Source organism: Melozone crissalis, unplaced genomic scaffold (genome assembly GCF_028551555.1).
Source record: "Melozone crissalis strain CALT ecotype California unplaced genomic scaffold, PUWL_Pcris_2 ptg000062l_1, whole genome shotgun sequence".
Taxonomy (NCBI): Eukaryota; Metazoa; Chordata; class Aves; order Passeriformes; family Passerellidae; genus Melozone; species Melozone crissalis.
In genome coordinates, this window is record NW_026535840.1 from 2,375,907 (window position 1) to 2,396,783 (window position 20,877).

Consider the following 20,877-nt stretch of genomic DNA (forward strand, 5'->3'; position numbering starts at 1 on the left):
AGTGTGATTTAAAGTCGAGTAGAAGTAGGCTTGGAATTGAGATATTTGTAAACGGATAAAAGTCTTTGAGTTGTATCAGAACACACTGCCTCACAGCATTTCCAGAAAGAAAACTAAGTGTCCTTGAGTGCATTTGCTCCTTATATAAATACCATGGTGTTTGTCTGTGTCAGATACTTGCTAATCAAAAGACGAATATTTTAAAGAAGACAGCAATTCTTATGTTCATGTAAAAACCAGGATTTAATATTTCACCCTTTCATAAACACAGAAACGTGGGAGAAAACAATGAGTGCCAGCCTCTGTAACAGCTGAGCTGCAGACTTCTTATTTTTGATAAAACAAAGTTTTACCCAAATCCAGCTTTAGAAAAGGTTTCCAATAACTGCTACTACTGGGGTTATTCACAAAATCCAGATCTGCTTGTGATGGTTTTTGTACCATTAGTGAGAACTGTAGCAGCCTCCTTCTGTCGTTGCCCATTCCTGAAGTGGTGGGAATTGCTCTAGTACTGAGAAACTTCAAACTTGGATCTTCTGCTTAGAAAAGCTTGTAAATTGCGTCAGGGATGCTGAGAACGAGAAAACTCCGACTCTTTGTAGGGTTTTTTTGTATCAAATGACTTAACTGCTGACAGAATTAGATATCATGTGAGTGTGGTTCAGTTGCAGAATTTCACAATGGGAGAGGATTCTCCATTGGTGTATTTATCTCTCTTTTTGAATATTAAATCTCAACTCATATAATGAACTAATACAATATGTTACATGCAAAAATCAAGAGCTGGAGAGTTGCTGATCTTCTTAAAAATGTCAAAATTATCCTCTTAACTGTTCAGCATCTAGTTTGATAGGTATGCCAGTGACCTTTCTTCTGTTGCTCTTCTTTTTCTCAGCTACTGGAAGTACTTTACAACTATGTTTTTGTTTTGTTTTCAAATGCTTTTCTAGGACATTTGTATTCTTTGCTTAGGTTGCCACTTACCTGGTATATTTTACTTTAGGCCACTTGCAGCAAAAATGTATGAAATGCCTGATGTCCCACTGTGCCTAGAATGTATTTGAAAGAGTAAATGTTTTCAGTGCTTTACAAGTTTGCAGCCTGTGCCACGTTTTGCTGCTGTTTGTCTTTTGCTTTCTGCACAATCTGCTTGGCGCCACGCGCTGCTGCCTTGTCAGGGCTGGCTCCAAGTGTCCTGTGTGTGTTCCTGCTGCCTTATTTCACTTGCCACAGTTTCATGCAAAGGCAGCCAGCAGCAGCAGCAAAGGAATCTGCTCTTTCCCATTCTTTCCATTGTTATTGTTCAGGAAAGGCAGAAACCACATAGGAAAGCATTTATGAATTCATCAGAGCGTTTCTCATGCTCTCAAACATAAAGGAATTGAAAAAACTGTGGAGAGCTTTACACATCATTGTATGGAGAGATGCACTATTTCCCCACTTTCCAGGAGTGCTGCTAACAGGAATAGCAGGGCTGGGTAGGGGTGTGTATGGCAGAGCAGCAGTGTCCTCCTGCACCTACAGGGATGTCTGTCACAGGACATTAGCAGGAACATACTGACCAAGTTTCATGGTTTAACAGAACACTTACTGTGTGTCTGATTTTTGTTCCTTATGGAATTAATTGCTGTCTCTGCTTGTCTCTAATTTGTGCTTTACGTGATTATTACAGAGGTCAGAGGTAAATCTTCCATGTAGTCACTGTTTGGGTAGGTTTACTGCTGATATTCAGGGTGATTATTCTATCTTATTTTATACTGATTCCATTAATGCATTTTGAATTTGAGCATAATGATTCCCTAAGAGCTTGTGAGCATGCATTAGACATGCTTGTGTGTGCTGTAGGTAGTGTCTTTAGAAGTCTGATAAAATCTGAAATGCAAATGCTCTCTTTTCTTGGAGTCTAAGACTATAGGAGTTGTTGTTGGCTTTGAAACAAAATGAATAAATGGGAACTCACTGTAAAGTGCTGCTGCCTCTCCTGAGTTTTGCCATTACCTTTATTTAATGGAATAGGTTTTGACATCCATCAGGCTTCTCATTCTCTTGACTTCCCCACGAAAGGGGATTATTTTATGTGATGAAAAAGCAGTATGACTTTTGTGTTAAATGCAGTCTGCCTGCTGAAGTCAGGAGCCATGAAAGCAGCATACAGCTGAAATGTTCTTGGCTCTGGTAGCACAAGGGCTGTAAACTGTTTGGTCTGAACATACTGGCATGAAAGATGTTCTTCTCTTGTAGGTAGCTGTCCCTCCCACTGTGGAATGTCTTCATGTAGGGTTAGGGAGACAGGCTCTAACATTGTGTCTCCAATTTGCATCTCAGTTAGCTTGGAAGTGCAGCAGGCAGTTTATGTGACATTCCAAAGGGGAGCTTTTGTGTCCTGTTATTCCGGATTAGCACTCCCTGGGGAAAGAGGCTGAGATGCCAGATTATCACCACCTGGTGAAAGGTTCCCCCCACAGCAGCAAAACCTCTCGTGTGTGAGGTTCATTTGTGCCACACAGATGAGAATCCAGGAGGGCAGTTTGACCTTTCTCAGCCCCCACAGCTAAAGGTCAGTGTGAGTTGTGCATTTTCACCCACACTGCACCACTGTGTGAGGAGTTCCTGTGTGGGTATCCCTGTACCAGTACCAGCCCTCAGGTTCCTCACAGCCTTATGTCAGTGACATTCTGGGATTTGAGGTGTTTTCTTTCTCCCTGCTATGTCTGCCAATCTTTATATAAATCCAGGTTGAATCACTTTGTAATGCACAAAGAAGTAATTAAACATCCCCATGATCTTTTATACAGGAGTTCTGCTATAGCAGACAAGAGACATCTTTTGATGTTTGGAAGGTTGTTGCAAAATGTTATTGCTCTGGGATTCCAAGGGAAGTGCAATAGTCCTTTTATCCAGCTCCTTGACATTCCCCTTTAGTTATACTGAAACACTAATGGATGCTTCTGACACAGGTCCATGGGGACAGCTGGCACCCACCCAGGGGCACTGCCCAAGGCCCTTTGCATCATTTCCCAGCAGTTGTGGCTGTGGGACACCCGTGGGACACCCGTGGGACACCCCTGGGACACCCGTGGGACACCTGTGGGACACCCGTGGGACACCCCTGGGACACCCGTGGGACACCTGTGGGACAGCTGTGTGCAGAAGGGCTGGAAGGAGCACCCAGGGAGCTGCAGGCCTGGCAGGGTGAGGATCAGCAAGACCAAGTCCAGGTCCTGCCCTTGTGTTACAGCATCCCCTGCTTTCGTACCTGGGATCTCCCACAGTTTATATTCAGGCAAGCATGTTTGGAATGAACTAAGGATAAAAAAAAAAGTTAACAGCTTTGATTTAAGGCACTGAATGGTTAACCTTCCTTCTCTTATTTCTTCTGTGCCAGATAAAACTCCCACCACTTCAGTGTTGCCATGCAATAAATGTGTTTTGTTGGGTTTTTTCCCTCCTTTGACTTGATGATTCATTGAGATCAAACATTTGTTAAACTGCACATTGAAAATTTCTGTTTTATTATTTTTCTGTGCTTGATATTTTGAGGGCTGCTTGAAAAAATTGACTTTTTTTTTTTTCCCCACCAGGCTAATCCTAACTCGTATTTTCTACAGTTACTTTATTGAAAGAAATGTAAGTTTCAAAAATGTTGTGTTTTGTTGTTGGTTTTTTTTTTGGGGGGGGGGTTTGTTTTTTTTTGGTAGGCAACAAGCAAAGGAATGTATTTGCTATTGAGCTTGCATGAATACTCAGGACAACTACCATGCAATGCTCCTCTCCTCAGTTTTTTTTTTTTTTTTCTGTCTTGGGTAGGGTTTTTTTAAAGCTGTTGTTTCATTCTGCTCCTGTTCCATGCCTGCACCCAGACATCCTCACCCTAAGAGCCCTAATCAGCTTAGCTGGGGTGAGGAGCAGGCGCAGAGCAGGGAAAGAACAGCTACTACTGAGAAGGATCAAAGGAGGGGGGCTGCCATGAAGGAGTTCTGGATTGCAGACATTGTGGAATTGGGTTAGAGGAACATCAATCCAGATAGTACAAAGGCAAAAGCATGGGAGAAAGGAAAGAGAAAGATGACTGCTGGATCTAGAAGAGTGGTTTTGGAAGAAAGCAGAAACAGGACCTCTGATAGTAAAAACAGAAATCCATTTCTTTAGCACCAGGAAGTCATGATTTTTAAAAAAATGTTAAAATTTTCTTAATTGTAATCAGCTTTAATGAAAATGCCTGGTTCTTGTAAATGAGAAACTGAGGCAGTTCAGGGCAGAAGATGAGGAGGGAGCTCTGTCAGGGTTTGCAGTATAAAGGGGAAAATTCTTGCATGGATTAGAATTGTAGTAACTTTGGAATAGACACCTCCAGGAATGGATGAGAGCTGTGGAGAAGGTTGTGGTATTGAGTTGAAGCAAAGAGTTTGTGCAAAACAAATGGGTTTGGGACAAGGGACAGATCTCAGAAAATATTGTCTGGTCAGCTTACACTGAGAGCCTGTTTTCAGGGAATGACACAACAAAAGGCTGTTTGCACACTGCAGAAAGGCTCCAGGCCATTCCTCATTCTCTCTCTGTTTTACATATGCCCACAGCACCTCTGATATTTCAATAGAAGGACTCCCCACTTATTAGACCAGTGCCAGGATCCAGGATCAAGCATGTTTCTTCAGGACCAAAGTGGGTTCCAGCAAAGAGTGTAAAACCATATCAAACACAAACCCACGTTGGCAGCTCTGAGAGCAAAACAGCACACAGATGTGAACAGCTGAAAACTAGCACCTCTTACTTCACATGCAGGAACTGGGAACACAGAGCTCAATCTGGTGCCATGTTTATGTCTTTTTGTTTTGTTTGCCTTCAGCAATGCCTTCATTCAACCAAAACCAATGCCTGAGTAACCTCACCCAGTGCATCAGCCACTTCCAACGTGTTCAGTCAGTGTGCCAGTAGATATTAGCCCATACCAAAACCCATTCCTCCACACCTTGCCCAGTTGGTTATAAATCCCTCTGGCAGACAGAGTGTTTAGACCAAATTCCTTCCAGAAGCATCCTTTAAACCCCAAGAATTAAAGAGCCTTACTTCTGTGAAAAGAGATTTTTGCATCAAATCCAGTGGTTTTGGGATTGAACAAAACAAAAGCAAAACTTCAAATATTGCTCCCTATCAGTCTGTGTATAAAAATACAGATTCCTAATGCAATTATAGCTCAGTTCTGTTCTCAACACTGAATCTACCCCTTTACAATTGCCACAGGAAATGGTTTTCATTTACAGAGATGGAGCTTAACCAGCCACTCCATCAAACACCATAATAGTCCAAGTAGCATTAGAAGGCTTACTTTACTGTCTGCCAGTATAAATAGGATTAAAGACCATAGGCACAGGGGAAAAAAGTCTGTCCATCAGTATAAACCAGACTCTAAAGTTAATTTTAAACCTTAGAACTTTTAGAAAAAGATTTTCAACATCTGTATTTTTGCCCCAACTTATCTCAAGAGTAACCCTAAAACAATTAAGTCAATTAAAGTACTAGTTAAATAAACTAACCAATGCTACTTCTCTTACATTAGTTTGTGAACCAGTGTCAAAAATATGAAACACAACTCAACAAAACAACAATAGATTGTCATTTACTAATACATAGACATAAGTGTAAAACTTTTAATAAAATGTGTTACATAAACCTAATAATTCAGAAACTCTTCATAAAAACATGCAACAATTTTAAAAAGTATAACTAAGATCAAAGTTAATAATAAAACATATTTAAAAATATACTCGATAAATTAAACCTTACACTGTATTAAAAAGAGATTTTAAAGATAAGCATGTATATTTTAATTATCATCATAATTATACTTAAAACAACACCTTACCTACTGCAGTACATACAAAAAATAATTAACAAAACCATCAAAAGAGTATTCTTAATACAAAATGAAGGGGGAGATGTTGGAATCTGAAATGGAAGGAACTCTCAGAACTTTGGTCTTGTAAGCCAAAGTTTAGAATTAAACACAGGATTTGATTTGAGACCTTGGAAAAATCTTCCAAACTTAGGTGCTAGATGCAAGAATGCAGATTTATAGTTTAAAGCAGAAACACCTTAAGTAAAGGAAAGTTTAGAGTTTTAGAGTTTAAGATACAGAAAAAAAAAGTACGTAGGTAAACAAGGAGTTTAGAATGCAGTACTGTAAGTTTATGTGTCATAACATGATTAACTAAGAAAGCTTACACTGTAGCATGAGTCCATAAGATGAAATATTTAAAGATTAGGTCAAAACCATAAATATCCTTGTTAACAGTGTTTTATTAGTCAATAAATCCTTTAAAGTCTTGCAAGTAAGATTCTTGTGACCTTCTGAACCATGCAGTAAAGATGTGAGCTGAACTCACCCTTCCTACCTATGTAGAATATAAAGAAATAAACCACATCATCAAAAGCAACTCAGAGCTCCCATGTTTAACTCACTCAAAGCTCCTTCCACAATCCCCAATGGGTGGCACAAAAGTCTCAGTGCTGTCCTGGGGACACAGTGACCCTGTGCACTGTGACAGGTGAGGGCAGAGTGCCTGGAAAGCTGCTGGGAAGGGACCTGGGATTCCTCCTTTGGGCCTCACCACCTCCTAGGAGTGAAGCATTTAGTGCTGATGGGGACAAACAGGCACAAACGTGCTCACCTGGCTTATTGTAGGTTAAAAGTGCCCTGGGGGAAGTCATCACTTCCCAGGGAGTTGGTGTGTGCGAGTCCTTGGTTGCATTTCACTCAGGAAATATTCTCATTCTATACAATGAACTGGCAATGGCTGATGTTGCACTCCTGTGCAGCCCAAATCCAGCTGTGTTCTGCTGCCAGATGTTTAACCAAGTCTAAAAATTTGATATTTAATATTCTGGCCATAATTTCCTCTGAACAGCACTGCTGGTATGATTGTTGAATAAAAATTGAGGTGGATGTGTTTGGTATTCTCAGATACTCCCTGGTTGTTGATTAGGGCTTTTCTATAACACAGACTAGAGAATAGGTTCTGGTGGCCTTTTCCTGTTGGGAGGTCATGTAATCTTTCAGTTCAATGAAACCATTTGGGTGTACTGAATAAGAGAGAAATCAATTTTTGAGGTATTGATTGGAACAAAATTTAAAAGGTCAAGTATAATGCTTGATCCTGGAGTCTGGCTTAATTCTCTCTTCAGGTAGGTATTAAGTATTAGGCTTGGCTGCTCGTCATGGATCAGGATCATGAAATAGAGAATGAAGTGCTGTTGAAGGCAAGAGTAGATGGCTCTCTGTATTTAGGACCACTGAATGGGGAGTGTTCAAGGATGAAATGGTTCTGGTTTTATCAATCTTCAACACATGCAAGCATACCTTTAAATTATAACACAAGTTCTGTTTAGATCTTCAGTGCATAACTTATTAGGTGCAGCAGTCAGTGGACAGTATGCAGAAAGGGTTAATCACATGAGTTCATGGTATCAGTGATAAAAAGACATGACAGATGTTATCAAAAGATAACACACAAAGAGTGACAGAAATGGTGGTTCTTTTCAGAGCTGCTCATAGACTGACCTGTACAGCGTGATGGCTTGACATCATTGATCCATATTGATTTCATTGGGAAGTTCAGAATAGTTGCTACCATTATTTAATTAGTGCTTTGAAGCTATTACAACAGACAGAAAGCATATACAGCAGCTTCAGTGTTGTTAGAAATGTAATACTGATAAATCTGGGGAACCTGCCAGCTCTACCTAAAGGTTGGCCTTGGCACAGATAGGAGAAGAATATTTGACAGCAGACAGACAATTAGAGGAAGAGGAAAACCTAACTGTACTTTGGATCTCAGTTCTTGGTGTGTTTACATCTTTGATTCAAAATATTGTCCCACATTCTGTGGTGATAGATTTTTGAGAGATTTCTTTGGAATCACTGAATATTTAGTAGTGTTTTATTACTGCCTCTCTTTTCAGAGCTATAGCTGTTTATGGAATGAAGAGAGCATTTCTCAGTCCATCTTCACTGTTTTACTTCATGGTAGCACATAAGGATGTGAGCCTATTTCCTGTACCAACGCCCAGTGCTCATATCCAGGAGTGCACATCTCACAGGCTCCTACCCTACACCACAGTGGTTTTCTTCTCCCCTGGTTTGGGGTGTGGCAATGGACATCTTGGAGACAGAGAAAATCTCTGGCTGCAGTGTAATGTTGGACCCTGCATGGAATGAGTTAAACTTCAGTCCTGAATCTTTAAAATTCTGTTTATCTTGCAGCGAGAGAAGGTTCTTCTCTTTAAGGGAAGTTAAAATTGTTCAATGGGAATAAAACTTTTATGGCAGAAATTGTTCCCTGAGGAAGAATGGAATTATAAGAACACAGACTTGCCTGCCAGTCTGGTCTCTATGGGAATGACACCTTTTATAAACAGCATTTGTTCCTTTCCGAGTGTGTATTAAAGTGATATCTTTGGACATTTGTGGTGATAGAGCTCTCAGACCACAGCCAAATTGCCTCCCACAGTGGAAGGCATTTGAATTGAAATAATTAGAAAAGTTCTGTTGGAAACATTTTAGTCACGGGGTTTTGCTATTGCAACAAAAGGCAATTCATTCCTCGGGACTATAGAAAGGTATTTATTTTACAATCAGTTGGAAAACTGGATTTAACTAACACCTAATAAACACAGAATTCATAAAAACTAATGCACATACAAAACAATCTTAATTGATGACACATGTAGCACTAGCACTTCCAGATGACAGTGAATTTATATATATATTATATATACATGCATATATACATGCCCTTAGATGGCAAGCAGCTCAATATTATTGCAAAATAAGACATGCTGGTAAAAAAGTAAGAAACCAGTAATTTTATTGTTTTGTTTAGATTCCAGAAATCAGAGGTGATGAACAAGATAACTGTGTTCCTGTGTTTTTCTGTTAAATTCCTCATTGGCCTCACTGGGACTGAGTTAATCACAGCTAAATGGTTTGATGCTGAAGTGAGGGAGGATGCTTTAGAAGAGGTTCTCTGCTGAGAGGTTTATTTTTCTTTCAAGGAAGATGTTATTAATATAAATCATATTAACTTATTGATGATAAGAAAATATAGCTTTAAATGGCACCAGCGCTATTTTTTAATTTTTCAGGTTGGTTGACATGAATTTAACTGGCAGCAGTGGCCCCAGCACACTCATGTCTGCTGCTGAGGCCCAGTTTTTAATGCAGGGTGCTGGAGGCCTGGACAAACTCCCTTTCCCTGAAGGTATGCTGCATTTTCAGGTATTTATAAAAGTTAATTAGGGGAGGGAGGTAAGCTGAGGTTCAAACTCTTCCTCTGTTCTAAAATCCCAGCTCCTCTTGCAGCTGGTAAATAGCAGAGTAGTTCAGGGCTATGCACAGACTGCTCCCTTCAACTCATACAGGCTCTATGCTGTTGTCTTTAGGTAGGCTCTAAAGGAAATTAAATAATGTATGCCTTTTTTCTGCTGTAATAGAAATGCATGTTTGTTTACTGGTTTGTCAAATTAACATTGATTACTAACCATCTGATTTCCTCTAATAGCCAGAGAAATGAAACTCTTTATTTTGTATCTTCCACCTAAGCCAAGATGCTGTGAGAAACCTGTGGCACTTCAGTGAGCTGCATTCCTTAAAGTCTCTGGGGGCCAGAGGGCATTGCTGTGATCCATGGGTTGGCCAACCCAGCTCTCCAGTGCTGATTGCCCACTAAAAGTCAGATTTTAGTAGAAATAGTTGCAGTTCTCTACAGTGCAGAAGAGCTTGAAGAGGTTTAGGATGCCAGATTTCAAGTCTCCATTCCTCAGTTACTTCCACAGATGTTATAACTGTATCCAGCTCTATTGTGAAAAACGCCAATCACTTGTTTTTAAAATTTTAAAAGTTTAATAGTAATAAAATGGTTATAAAAATAGTAACACAATTAGAGTAATAACAATTTGGACAATTTGAATTAGGACAATATGAGACAATAAAAAAAAAGAGTTACGGACGTCCGGGTACCTTTTTCTGGGCATCACGAGCCCGAAAAAGGACCCCCGCTAACAAAGGATTAACCCTTAAGAACAACAGCCTGTTGCATATTCATACACTTCGTACATGATGCATAAATCCCATTCAAACACAGAATTCTGTCTGGTCATTGTCAACTTCTTCCTTCTAATCCTAACAACGCCTTCAAGGTGGGAAGAAGTTCATTTCTTCTGATAAGAAGGAAATAAATTCGTTTCCCTGAAAGATTTAGGTGTCCTGTGGTTGCTATCTGGTGCGAGTGCCTCACTCCTTTCTTTAAAAAACCCCACTAACATAGTTACTATTTTAACAAATTTTATAACCTGAAACTATATTTAACACAGTACTTAAGAGAATTAATACAGCATTACTTTCTAACACAACACATATAATATTCATTTGAATATTTGTGAAAAGCCAATCATATAATACATGCATTTTTCACATCTATCATTGTGTAGTCTGGAAACTTTGGTCTAAAGTAGCCAGAGTTTTTTTGAACATGTGATTCTTACCATAGAGGCTGGAAGCGAAATGGTTGGGAAGAAACCCAGTAATTTAAATACAAATAAGCTTGTAACTGCATTTTGTAAAATATTTGAAACATGTGAAAATATTAGCTTTGGCGTTTAGCATTAACTTTGATGGGCCTAAAAAAAAAAAAGCACCAAAAAACCCAAATATTGCAAGTCTTCCAAATTTCCATCCCAGGGTCAAAACCTGAAATCTAAGTTGCAGCAATGTTACTAATAGTTTGATCTGAGATGCTGAGCTTCAGAAACAGCCTTTAAGAGTATAAATGTTCTTTGCAGGGAAGCTTAGATTTCTGCATTAAAAAATATTTAGCAATTCTTTCATTTTTTCCCAGTCAGATGTAGGTTTGAGACACTGTATGTGTGTGATGTTACCTCTGTAGACGTGTGCAGATTTCAGCAGCACGGCAAACTGCATGTGCATCTCTTCTTGGGCACATCCCTGCTTGGCTTACAGAAACATTTAATTCACAGGTAGGTATTTCAGTTATTAATGGAAAAACAACATTTTTAAGGTGCTTGTTTCACGTGTTTTGTAATTGCACTTGGAAGACCAAGGAAAATGTATTTTTCAGAGTGCCTCCATAATGTGGTTGGTGTGATGGCAAAATCTTTAGCGGTGGTGGATTTTGTCTTCATTGCTGTTCAAAACAGTGAGGAATTCTGATGTGTGAGAGTATTTGTTATTAAACTAAGACAAATATAAGTGGCATCTAGAAACATGTGCTTTCTGCTGACACTTATGAATTCACATGGAAAAGATTGAAAATAGCAGTGGTGTGTACAGTGAATAATTCTACACTGGCAAATGCATTTTATGTACTGTGAAGTGAAGAGGATAAACCTGAGTTTATTTTGGTGGAAAAGATCCAGAAGAATGATAATAATATAATTTCTGTGTAATTTCTTTAGTGATTGGCATAGCTGTTGGAAACATGCTGTTTCTCTTGCTTCATTTACTATGGATTGTTTTAGTTCAATGTATATTTTAGTTTGTGTTCCATGTTATTGTTTAGTTTAAAAGAGGAGGAGACTTCTGTAGGAATCTTCAGTGTTTCAATATGAACTTTTCAAAGCAGTGCAAGTGATTTAGAAACCTAATTTATGGACTGTGATGGCAAATCTAGTAGCTAAGGCTTGTTTTCATCACAGAGTTTATTTGGTTAACTAGAACAGTATTGGATCAATCCCTCCTCCTCTTGTATTTTAATAATGTAACAGCATATGTGGCACCTCCAACAAACATAACCAACAACAGGGAGTTTCTAGCTTTGTTTTGGGCTGAAACTCTGCCCTACCTGATCTATTCTGTCTGGAGGTGAGACCTGGGAGCAAGGGGCACAGGCTGAAACCATGTCAGGCTGAGTGGTGTGATTTCCTGAGGCAGGTGTCTGATCTGAGTGAGGAGGGGAATTGGATGCACTCTTACTTTGTGCTAACAACCCCTGCTGCTGTTCTTTTTGTGCATCATTTTGTGACTTGCCCTCTGGGAGCTGGCTGTCTTCTCCCTATTGATTGATTATGGAGGGAATGTGGAGTGCTCTCTCTAGATGGCCTCCATCTAGAGATAGCATTGGAGTTACTTGGAGAAATGCACTTGGGTGCCTGGATCCAGCCTGAAATCTCCAGTACAGGAGAGGGTACTGCATTTAAGGATTAATTGTTGTGCCTGCACTCAGTACAAATTCTTAGTTGAAAGCCTCTAGCTGTTTCAAAACGTGTTTTGAAGATGCTGCAAATTGAGGGGGACAGACAAGATGTACGTGGAATTTGGGACAAACATTCAGAAAGTGCTTCTGCTGTTTGGTACATAATCAGCAGCAGTGTGAGCTGTAGGTAGTGTGTTTTTCAGCAGGCAGTTCTGCTTTTCTTTCAGACAGTAGCACTGAGATGTGATTAGGAATTCCAGGAGACTGACATGTGTTCTTGCTGCTCGTGTTAGGTAGCACCTTGAATTGGAGGGGAGGGAAGGAGGGGAAAGAGAAGCATCCTTGCAATAGTTACAGCTGATGGAAAACACTGCAGCTGTGCTCCCAGCTGGTTTGTTTGCCTCCTGCTGGGGGGAGTAAAGGAGGCAGAAGAGATGGAGCTCAGGTAACCTTGCAGTGCCCGTCCCTTCATTGCTGATGAGACCTGGAGAGGGGAAGAGAAGGGGACAACACCACAAATTAGCAGCTCTCCAAACACGGGATTTGGCCAAACATTTTGTCACAAACAAATTATCTGGCTAAAGCAGCGCTTGTTTGTGCATCATTCATGAGCAAGCATTCCTCTTCCCTTATATATTATTCACTTTGACGTAGTTTGTGAACAAATGTTGGCCCTTGGGCACAAACTGTTTGCTTGAATTATTTGCAGTTTATTGTTGATGGCCTGCAGTTGCTCACCTGGATCACAGAGTGTGGTTTCTCCTTTGAGGTTCAGTGACTGGAGAGTCATGAATTACTGTGGGTAGCAGTGAGACAGTTCTGCTCACTCTGGGTTTGTACCAAGAGCTGGGTGCCAGCCCTGGCTCACCCCAAGGTCAGCAAGTTGTGCTGCACATTGCCAGTAGGTGGGAGCACACAATTTGGAAATTACCAGTGTGTATTTTTTCTGTCCTGCATAATTTTCCTAACATTTAGAGACAGGATCCTGAGCAGTGGGGACCTTTGGCCTGATTTCTTACACTTGTTCTTGTATTTGTATGAAATCCCAAACACTTTTGTATGTGTCTTTTTTGGATGTGGTTGGGTATAACAGCACTAAATTAACTGGGGCTGATCTTTAGGAGATCTGAAAAAGCATTGCCTGTGAGCACAAACATCATACCTGGGGTCATTTTATGGTTTGCTTTTCTGCCAGGTGAATTATGGTTTGCTTTTGTTCTGCTGAATTATGGCAAAGATTCTTTTTTGTTAACATTACCATTGTAAACTGAGGGAATGTTCTTTTTGGACCTGTTTGGTAGCAGAGAGAAATTCATATGAAAATTCAATGACTTGGAAGTTTGGAAAATAGGGAATAATAATAATAATTTGTATATTTAAGTGGTTTTAGTATTATTAAAAGTGGCTGAATAGAAATAAAAAACTTAGGAACAACATACTAAAGATATGGCATTTATTCATTTGAATCTTTCATATTTATTCTTGGAAGACATTCCTCCCTCTTCCCATGGGCTTCCTCACACCAGTCTATTTCTGCAGTCCATTTTTAATGCAGGATGTATGTATATATGTATATAATGCAGTCCTGTACACAAATGGTAAACTTCTCTGCATGACAGTAGGTTTTTTGTTATTGTTTAAAACTGTGAGGAAAAAAAAGGAAGATATAATAAAAATAAAACATCATTTTAATGGAACATTGAATTTGTTTATCTATTCATATGTGTTATAAGTAATTGGTTTTTTTTATATGCTACTATTTGCATTTTATAGTGTATTCTTGTTGGCAATACTATTAACACAACTCTAGCTACTAGTAGCAAAAACCCCCATATTTTAGTGGTTATATCTTCAGTAAAAAAAGCTCTTTCAAAATCACTTTTTCCCCAGCTTGAAATTTTGTTTGAGCTTCACAGAAAATTATATGTATATAAATTAGAATGAATGCTACAACAACACAGTATATATTGTTTTGGCTATAAAATATCTGTATTTAAAAACAAAACCAAGGGAAACCTTCTAAAGACAAGGAGATGAGTACAAAATCAGCGCAGGAACTGGCATGAGCTCAGTGGTTCTGTCCCAGTGGTTTTTCTTGCTGCTGGGAGAAGGTGAGAGCAGAGTGAGGAATCTCTTTTGTTGGTGTGCAAAGTTTCACTGCACTCAAACTGCTCCCTGTGCTATGCCACTGCTTATTTGATTGGAGACTTAAAATTGGCAGCTGATTTGATGTGCTTTCCTGGCTTGAGGCCTTCACAAAATAATTGCTATTTAGCTTGGGTTCTTAGGGAAATGAGGCTTAAATGATGACATTGTTGACTGTGGGCCCCTTGGAAACCCATCCCCAGCAGGTCCCACTGTGGGCAGGCTCTGCTCAGTTCTCAGAGGCCTGTACAGTAAGAAGAGTCACGATTGTGTGTACTAAATATGAGCTGGTTTTACTCCTGGTTGGTTTTGAATTTCACATTGTGTTCCCGTTGTTTCCTGGGGCTTTATTGATCTATTACTCTGTAAAATGCTATGGTAAGAAAAAAACCTCTGAAAATAATGTGAGGAACATTCTTGTAATTCTCAATCTACTGAAGGTTGTTCATGGAGGATTAGTAGATGAGTCTTGAGGACATTGCAGAACCTTCACAGAATAGATGTGCTCTCTCTGCTGTGGTGGTGAGCTGCTTTGCCTGCAGCAAGCACGGGATCCTTGTCCATTGACTGCAGCATTGTCAGATGAGCTGTAATCCCAAGGGTAAGGGTAGGGATTTGAGAGCACATTGCACCTGCTGCTCTCCTCCTGTCACAGACTCTGAATCTCTTACTATGACCTTACATCAGTCAGTGGGGAAGCAGCAGACACCGTGTGCCCTCACCTCAGTGACATGCAGGATGGTTGTGAGGCTGGGCCGTGTTCCTTCCACAGCTTTTGGCTTCAGAGGGAGGGGAAGTGTTTTCAGGGTGCTGTATTGTTACCTAACTTTGCTGGCTTTTGTGGATACAGAAGTAGTAAAACCTGATAGCCTACTTAATTCTCATCCTTCATGGCATGCCAGAGGTGCATCTGAGACCCTCTGCAGTACACAGCAATGACAGTGATGCATCTAGAACGGCTTTGCTTGAGCAGAGTTTGTCACATACCCTGAAGAGGCATTTTGGGGGACAGGAAACTACTGCTGTCTCCTGGAAGTCACCATCATCATCAGGATCCCCACGTTTGTGAGGCTCCTGTAACTTCTTCACAGAGGATGCACAGGGACTGCTCTGGTTGCACACCTCCCAGAATGAGGGATGAAGGCAGGACAGCAAACTTGTGTTGTTCTTTTTCACATGTGACAATCTTAAGGCAGTGGAATGGCCCCAAACTGTGTGCTCTGAGATCTTTTGCAGTTCCTGAGATGAAGTGGTGCAGATTCACATTTAAAGGGGGAAAACCCAACATGAAGGGCCTCCAGGGTGGGCTCTGGCTCTTCAGAGATACAAAGTCTGTGAGCAGGGGATCAGTAATCAGAGGAATTCAGGGACAAAGAAAGCTTAGGGAAAAATGAAAAGAGAGAATGGTTATTCATAGCAGATGCAGTGAAGGTAGCACAAGAGAGGCTGTGCTAAATGTAATCAGGCATTGATTCCCTTTGGGGAGTGACAGCGCTGCCGGGGCTCTGTGCCAGTTCCATCCATTGCCAAAGTACCCATCCAGCTGTTGTTTGGAGATAGCATTTCTCTGGAATGTGCCATTTCCTTTTATCCCTGGGAGGGGGAAGTGATAGCTAGTTTATTTGAAATCCATCAATGTAAAATGCATTGTAAACAAAGGCTGCACATGCTGTCGTGGTACACTTCCCCCCTTTTATAGACCCCGCACAAATATGTACACCCTCCTGCAGTTGTTCAGTGGAGGGGCTGTACATGAGTGACTTGTGGCATACACCAGCCTCTTGCTCTGAATAATAAGCAGAATTAACTTAATTGTGTAGAAAAACATGTTATTTATGCTGCTTAGAACAAAGCAGCTCAGGCCTTGAGGGAAATGTCCTGCTGTATCTTGTTGGCCGTGTGTGTGCTGGGGATGGCTTGGTGCTTGCATTTCTGCCATGCCCTGAGCACTGAGTTCTGTCTGTCTGTGTGTCTGTCTGTGTGTCTGCAGCTCAGGGGAAAGGCCTTTCGCTCCCCTGTATCCTCACCCCTATAGCTGGGGATGCAAGTGGAGCTTCCTCTGTGGTGTGAGGAGGGTACCTGGGCAGCCAGGCCCTTCTGCCTCCCAGACAGTGTATCTGAAACAGCTGAACAGCCAAATCTGTGACAGGCAAAAAGAAGTTTTAGACCAGGAGTTTAATCTTCAAAAATCAGAATATGGAACCAGACTGATTCTGAAAAGTAGGGTAAATAATTTGTCATAATACTAAGATATATTTTAATTCCCTATTTTTAATTGTAGTGAAAATCCCAGCTCTTTAGCATGTTTTGCTGGGGCAAAACAAAATGAGGAGCAGTGAAACCCAGGAGATGAAAATGTGGATGTATTTGCAGGAACAGAGATGCAGTTTCTGTCATTCAGTGGATCAGTTTGCTCTAATCATCTAGGCCAGCTGCTCTGCATTAAGCTACACTAATCAGGGTAATGTCTATTAAAAATACTATAGGATCTATTGTAGAGAATTTAGCTATTACTATAAAAGAGAATGAACATTAAATTAGGTCTTTGAATGAAGTTAAAGCCAAGCTTCCCTCCATTTTTTTGCACTAAAATAGCAAATGTTCTTAAAATTGCATGCATGGAATTGATACCTGTACATTTCTAGTTTAGACTTGGTCCAGTGTATAACATGGGCTTTTCTTTGGCTAAACAAATGCTTGTTTCTCTGAAACTAATGACAGGCAGTACTGGAGATTTAAAGCTAATGCATTTATGATAAAATAATAATAGAATTAGAATTAGCTTTGAGAGCAGAATTTAAGCATTAGATGAAGCATGTGTGCTAACTTCAACTGGAACTCCTATAGAACTGTGCTACCATCAAACCTTCCTGTTTGGCTGGACTGCTGGGAAAGAATATGTTAGTGTGACTTTATATAGGGAAAATTCAGTGGCATTTTTGCTTTATAAAGTCTTTGGAGTTTTTGAAATGAGAAACATCTCAGCAAAATGGTGTTAATTTGAGTGTATAATTCCACAAAATCTGTCTGCTGGGCTGTCTGTCTCTGCCAGACACGTGTAGGATGGTTCTGGGGCAGCCCACGCTTCAAGGACGAGTCTGGACTCTTCAGTTATTCGCTCTTCAGACTTGTTTCTTATTTCTTATCTACACAGTTTTTCTCTCTGCCCAGCCAGGATCTGACCAGCAAGGCAGCCAAAGGCACTCTGCCCACCCACGGGGCTGTCGCGTCTTTTTATAGTAAAAACTACATACAGCATATTTACCTTTATTTCCCAATACCTTTCACCCTTGTTAGTAAGTGCACCTTCACCAAGGACCAATCCCAAAGTGCCAACATCACCATAGAAAATGGATGACAAGAAGAAGAAAGAAGAAGCACGAGGCAGGCCCTGATCCCTCCATCTTGTCTCCATTACCCCCTGTACCAAAACCCTAAAATCTACATTTCACCCTGTAAATACGTCATCCCTGCACCACTCAAACCTGAGTGATTCCCATGTCCCCACATGCAGGTGGCACATCCCTGGAAGGGTCAAAGTCAAGCCACCAGGCACTTCTGGCAACATTCCAGGACCTCTGAGCCCCCCCAAGAGTTCTCTCTGTAACTCTGAACACCTGATGTGCTGAGTTCCCACAAAATACATGTTTTTTGAAAACAGATATTTTAGTTTCTAGTACTTCAACGCTTTCCTGCGGAAAAAATCTTCCACAGGAAGTTCTGCTTCCATTTGGACAGCTGGTAGAATTCTTGCTGCCTTCAGTGGATGCAGCATTGTTTTCTACTATTTTCTATCAAATTTGTGAAATATTTTTTGTATATTCTGGATGTTTTCATTCATCTCTCCCAATAGCCAATTTCAGGTGTTTTAATTTAATGGCTAAAGAAGTTGTAAAACTGTGGCCTGACTCAGGGAACATGCCTTTTATGGTTGGTGTTTGGGTTATTTCAGAATCACAGAATCCCAAGTTGGGCTGAGTTCAGAATCACAGAATCACAGAATCCCAAGCTGGGCTGAGTTCAGAATCACAGAATCCCAAATTGGGCTGAGTTCAGAATCACAGAATCCCAAGCTGAGCTGAATTCAGAATCCCAAGTTGGGCTGAGTCCAGAATCACAGAATCCCAAGCTGGGCTGAATTCAGAATCACAGAATCCCAAGCTGGGCTGAGTTCAGAATCCCAAGCTGGGCTGAGTTCAGAATCACAGAATCCCAAGCTGGGCTGAGTTCAGAATCCCAAGTTGGGCTGAGTTCAGAATCACAGAATCCCAAGCTGGGCTGAGTCCAGAATCACAGAATCCCAAGCTGGGCTGAATTCAGAATCACAGAATCCCAAGCTGGGCTGAGTTCAGAATCCCAAGCTGGGCTGAGTTCAGAATCACAGAATCCCAAGCTGGGCTGAATTCAGAATCCCAAGTTGGGCTGAGTTCAGAATCACAGAATCCCAAGCTGGGCTGAGTTCAGAATCCCAAGTTGGGCTGAGTCCAGAATCACAGAATCCCAAGCTGGGCTGAGTTCAGAATCACAGAATCCCAGGCTGGGCTGAGTTCAGAATCACAGAATCACAGAATCCCAAGTTGGGCTGAGTCCAGAATCACAGAATCCCAGGCTGGACTGAGTTCAGAATCACAGAATCCCAGGCTGGGCTGAGTTCAGAATCACAGACTCTCCTGAGCTGGAGCTGGCTCCATTGTCTGTGGTGGTTCTCCCTGCACTGGCACAGGGCTCAGAGCAGCTCAGGCAGGTGTGGGTGTCAGAAGTGGAGATCCCAGAAGCTGGATGGTGTGAGGGGAGAGAGAAGGGTGATTTTGCTGCATTCAGTGTGTGCCTTTCCTCACTGTTGTGTTGCCAAGCATTGACAAATCAATGGACCCAGCTATTAAAAACAGAGACTTGAAATTTAAAGTAGCAAACATTTGATACACTAGGGCCTTTCAGATATTGACTAATGGTAACTAGAAAATAGATCAGTGCTTTCATTAGATTTGTACTGTTAAAGATCAGTGAGCTTCATCAAAATACAAGAGGCTGGAACAGAACTCAGAGGACAACTAGCTGATCTTTAAGATCAGAAGCATTACATTCTTATACATTCCTGCCTCCTCTCCTCCAGCTGCCAGACATTTCTTGTCAACACAATGCAAACAGGAAATCCTGAGATCTCACAAACTACCTAGGTGTGAGTTGTTTGAGACTATCCTAAGAAATATAGGTGGTTTTAGAAAGCTGAATTTGCAGTTCTGAATGTGATGCTAGATGTCCAGCCACCATCTATTCCCCTTCTGTTTTACATTCAATGCAGCTTTTAAGCTGTTCAGAGGGAATTGATATTTCCAAGATCTATGACTGTATCAGTGAGCTAGGCCCATTTGGGTGTCAATCCCAAACACTTACACAAATAATTTTAAAGTAAAAAGAAAACAAATTTAAGTTTTGTGGTAGTCAAATGCAGAATTGGGAGAGCTTGGGGTTTTCTCCTTCATCCAAATGGAAGTGACTCCGTGGAGAAAAATGAATACTGGGTTAGAAACAGAACAAATAAAAGAAATAAATAACCACAATGCGTCTTAAAGGCTGAGAAAATTAAAGGGAATTTAGCTATAATAAAGGTACTATATCATAGTGAAGTGTAATGCAATTGTAAAGTTGAGTCCATTTTGTGGAAGAATAAAGAAGACCCTAAAAAGAATTTTTTTAAAAAACCCTATTCCATGTGATACTGCACGTAAACGATACAAATATTTCTCATGCTTAATAATTACTTTAAACAAATCTAGTCAACATGCACACCAGTAAATTCCCACTGACCTTATATCAGTACTGAACTGCTCCTGTACTTCCTGTCAATCTGTACAGTTTGATAATACTTATTTTTACATTTTCATTGCTACTGCTTCTGAAGAAATTGATTCTAGGTGTCTGAGAATCTTTTTTCTGTGCTGAAGCCAGTAAAAATCTTGCCCACAGATATTTCTCTCTATATAGGAAATGGTTTTGTTCCTGTACTGGTGGTAAACAGTATTTCATGTGCCTATCTCATGTAAAGAATGCAGAAGCAAAATGTGGATAGCACTGAGCCTGTGCCTTTCCCATTATATGAGGTGCTACATTACAGGATCATCCTGCTGAGTTATTAACAAAGGCTTGGCTGGTCGTAAACATTTCATAACTGCAAAGTACACTTTGCAAACTGGCTAATATAACAGCCTTTTAGCCCAGAGTATTTATCATGGCTAAATGCAGTAGAAGGTGGCTTATTATCTGTGTGATTGGAGTCCTGTGTGGCAGAGGCACTGTGTGGAATAGTGGAGCAGGAGAGGCTTTCAGGTGGAATGGCATCCCTGGCACATGGCTCTGGCTGTTTCTCTGCAGTTTTGGGGTGAGTGCAGGTGATGCAGCCTGCATGCTCAGCCTCCTCACTGCAAGGTGAGCACATGGCAGCTCTTGGCTCCCCCTCTGGGTCCCCATGGCCCCTGGACATGCAGACATTCCCTGAGCCCCTCTGCACTCTCAAGCTGCAAACCCC

General features: G+C 40.8%; 1 protein-coding gene across 4 annotated transcripts in view; it reads left to right on the forward strand.

Annotated features, from left to right (window-relative positions):
• CTNNA3 (catenin alpha 3) overlaps nucleotides 1–20,877 on the forward strand; it is a 411,267-nt gene that overhangs the window by 196,285 nt on the left and 194,105 nt on the right. The window contains exon 8 of one of the 4 annotated variants that reach the window (XM_054288359.1): nucleotides 3,177–3,192. The exons of 2 other annotated variants lie outside the window; for them this stretch is intronic. In XM_054288359.1, the coding sequence (XP_054144334.1) occupies nucleotides 3,177–3,192 (16 nt within the window). Of the gene's footprint in view, nucleotides 1–3,176; nucleotides 3,193–4,354; nucleotides 4,370–20,877 lie in introns of all 4 variants that reach the window. One more of the 4 variants, XM_054288361.1, reaches the window with a different exon arrangement.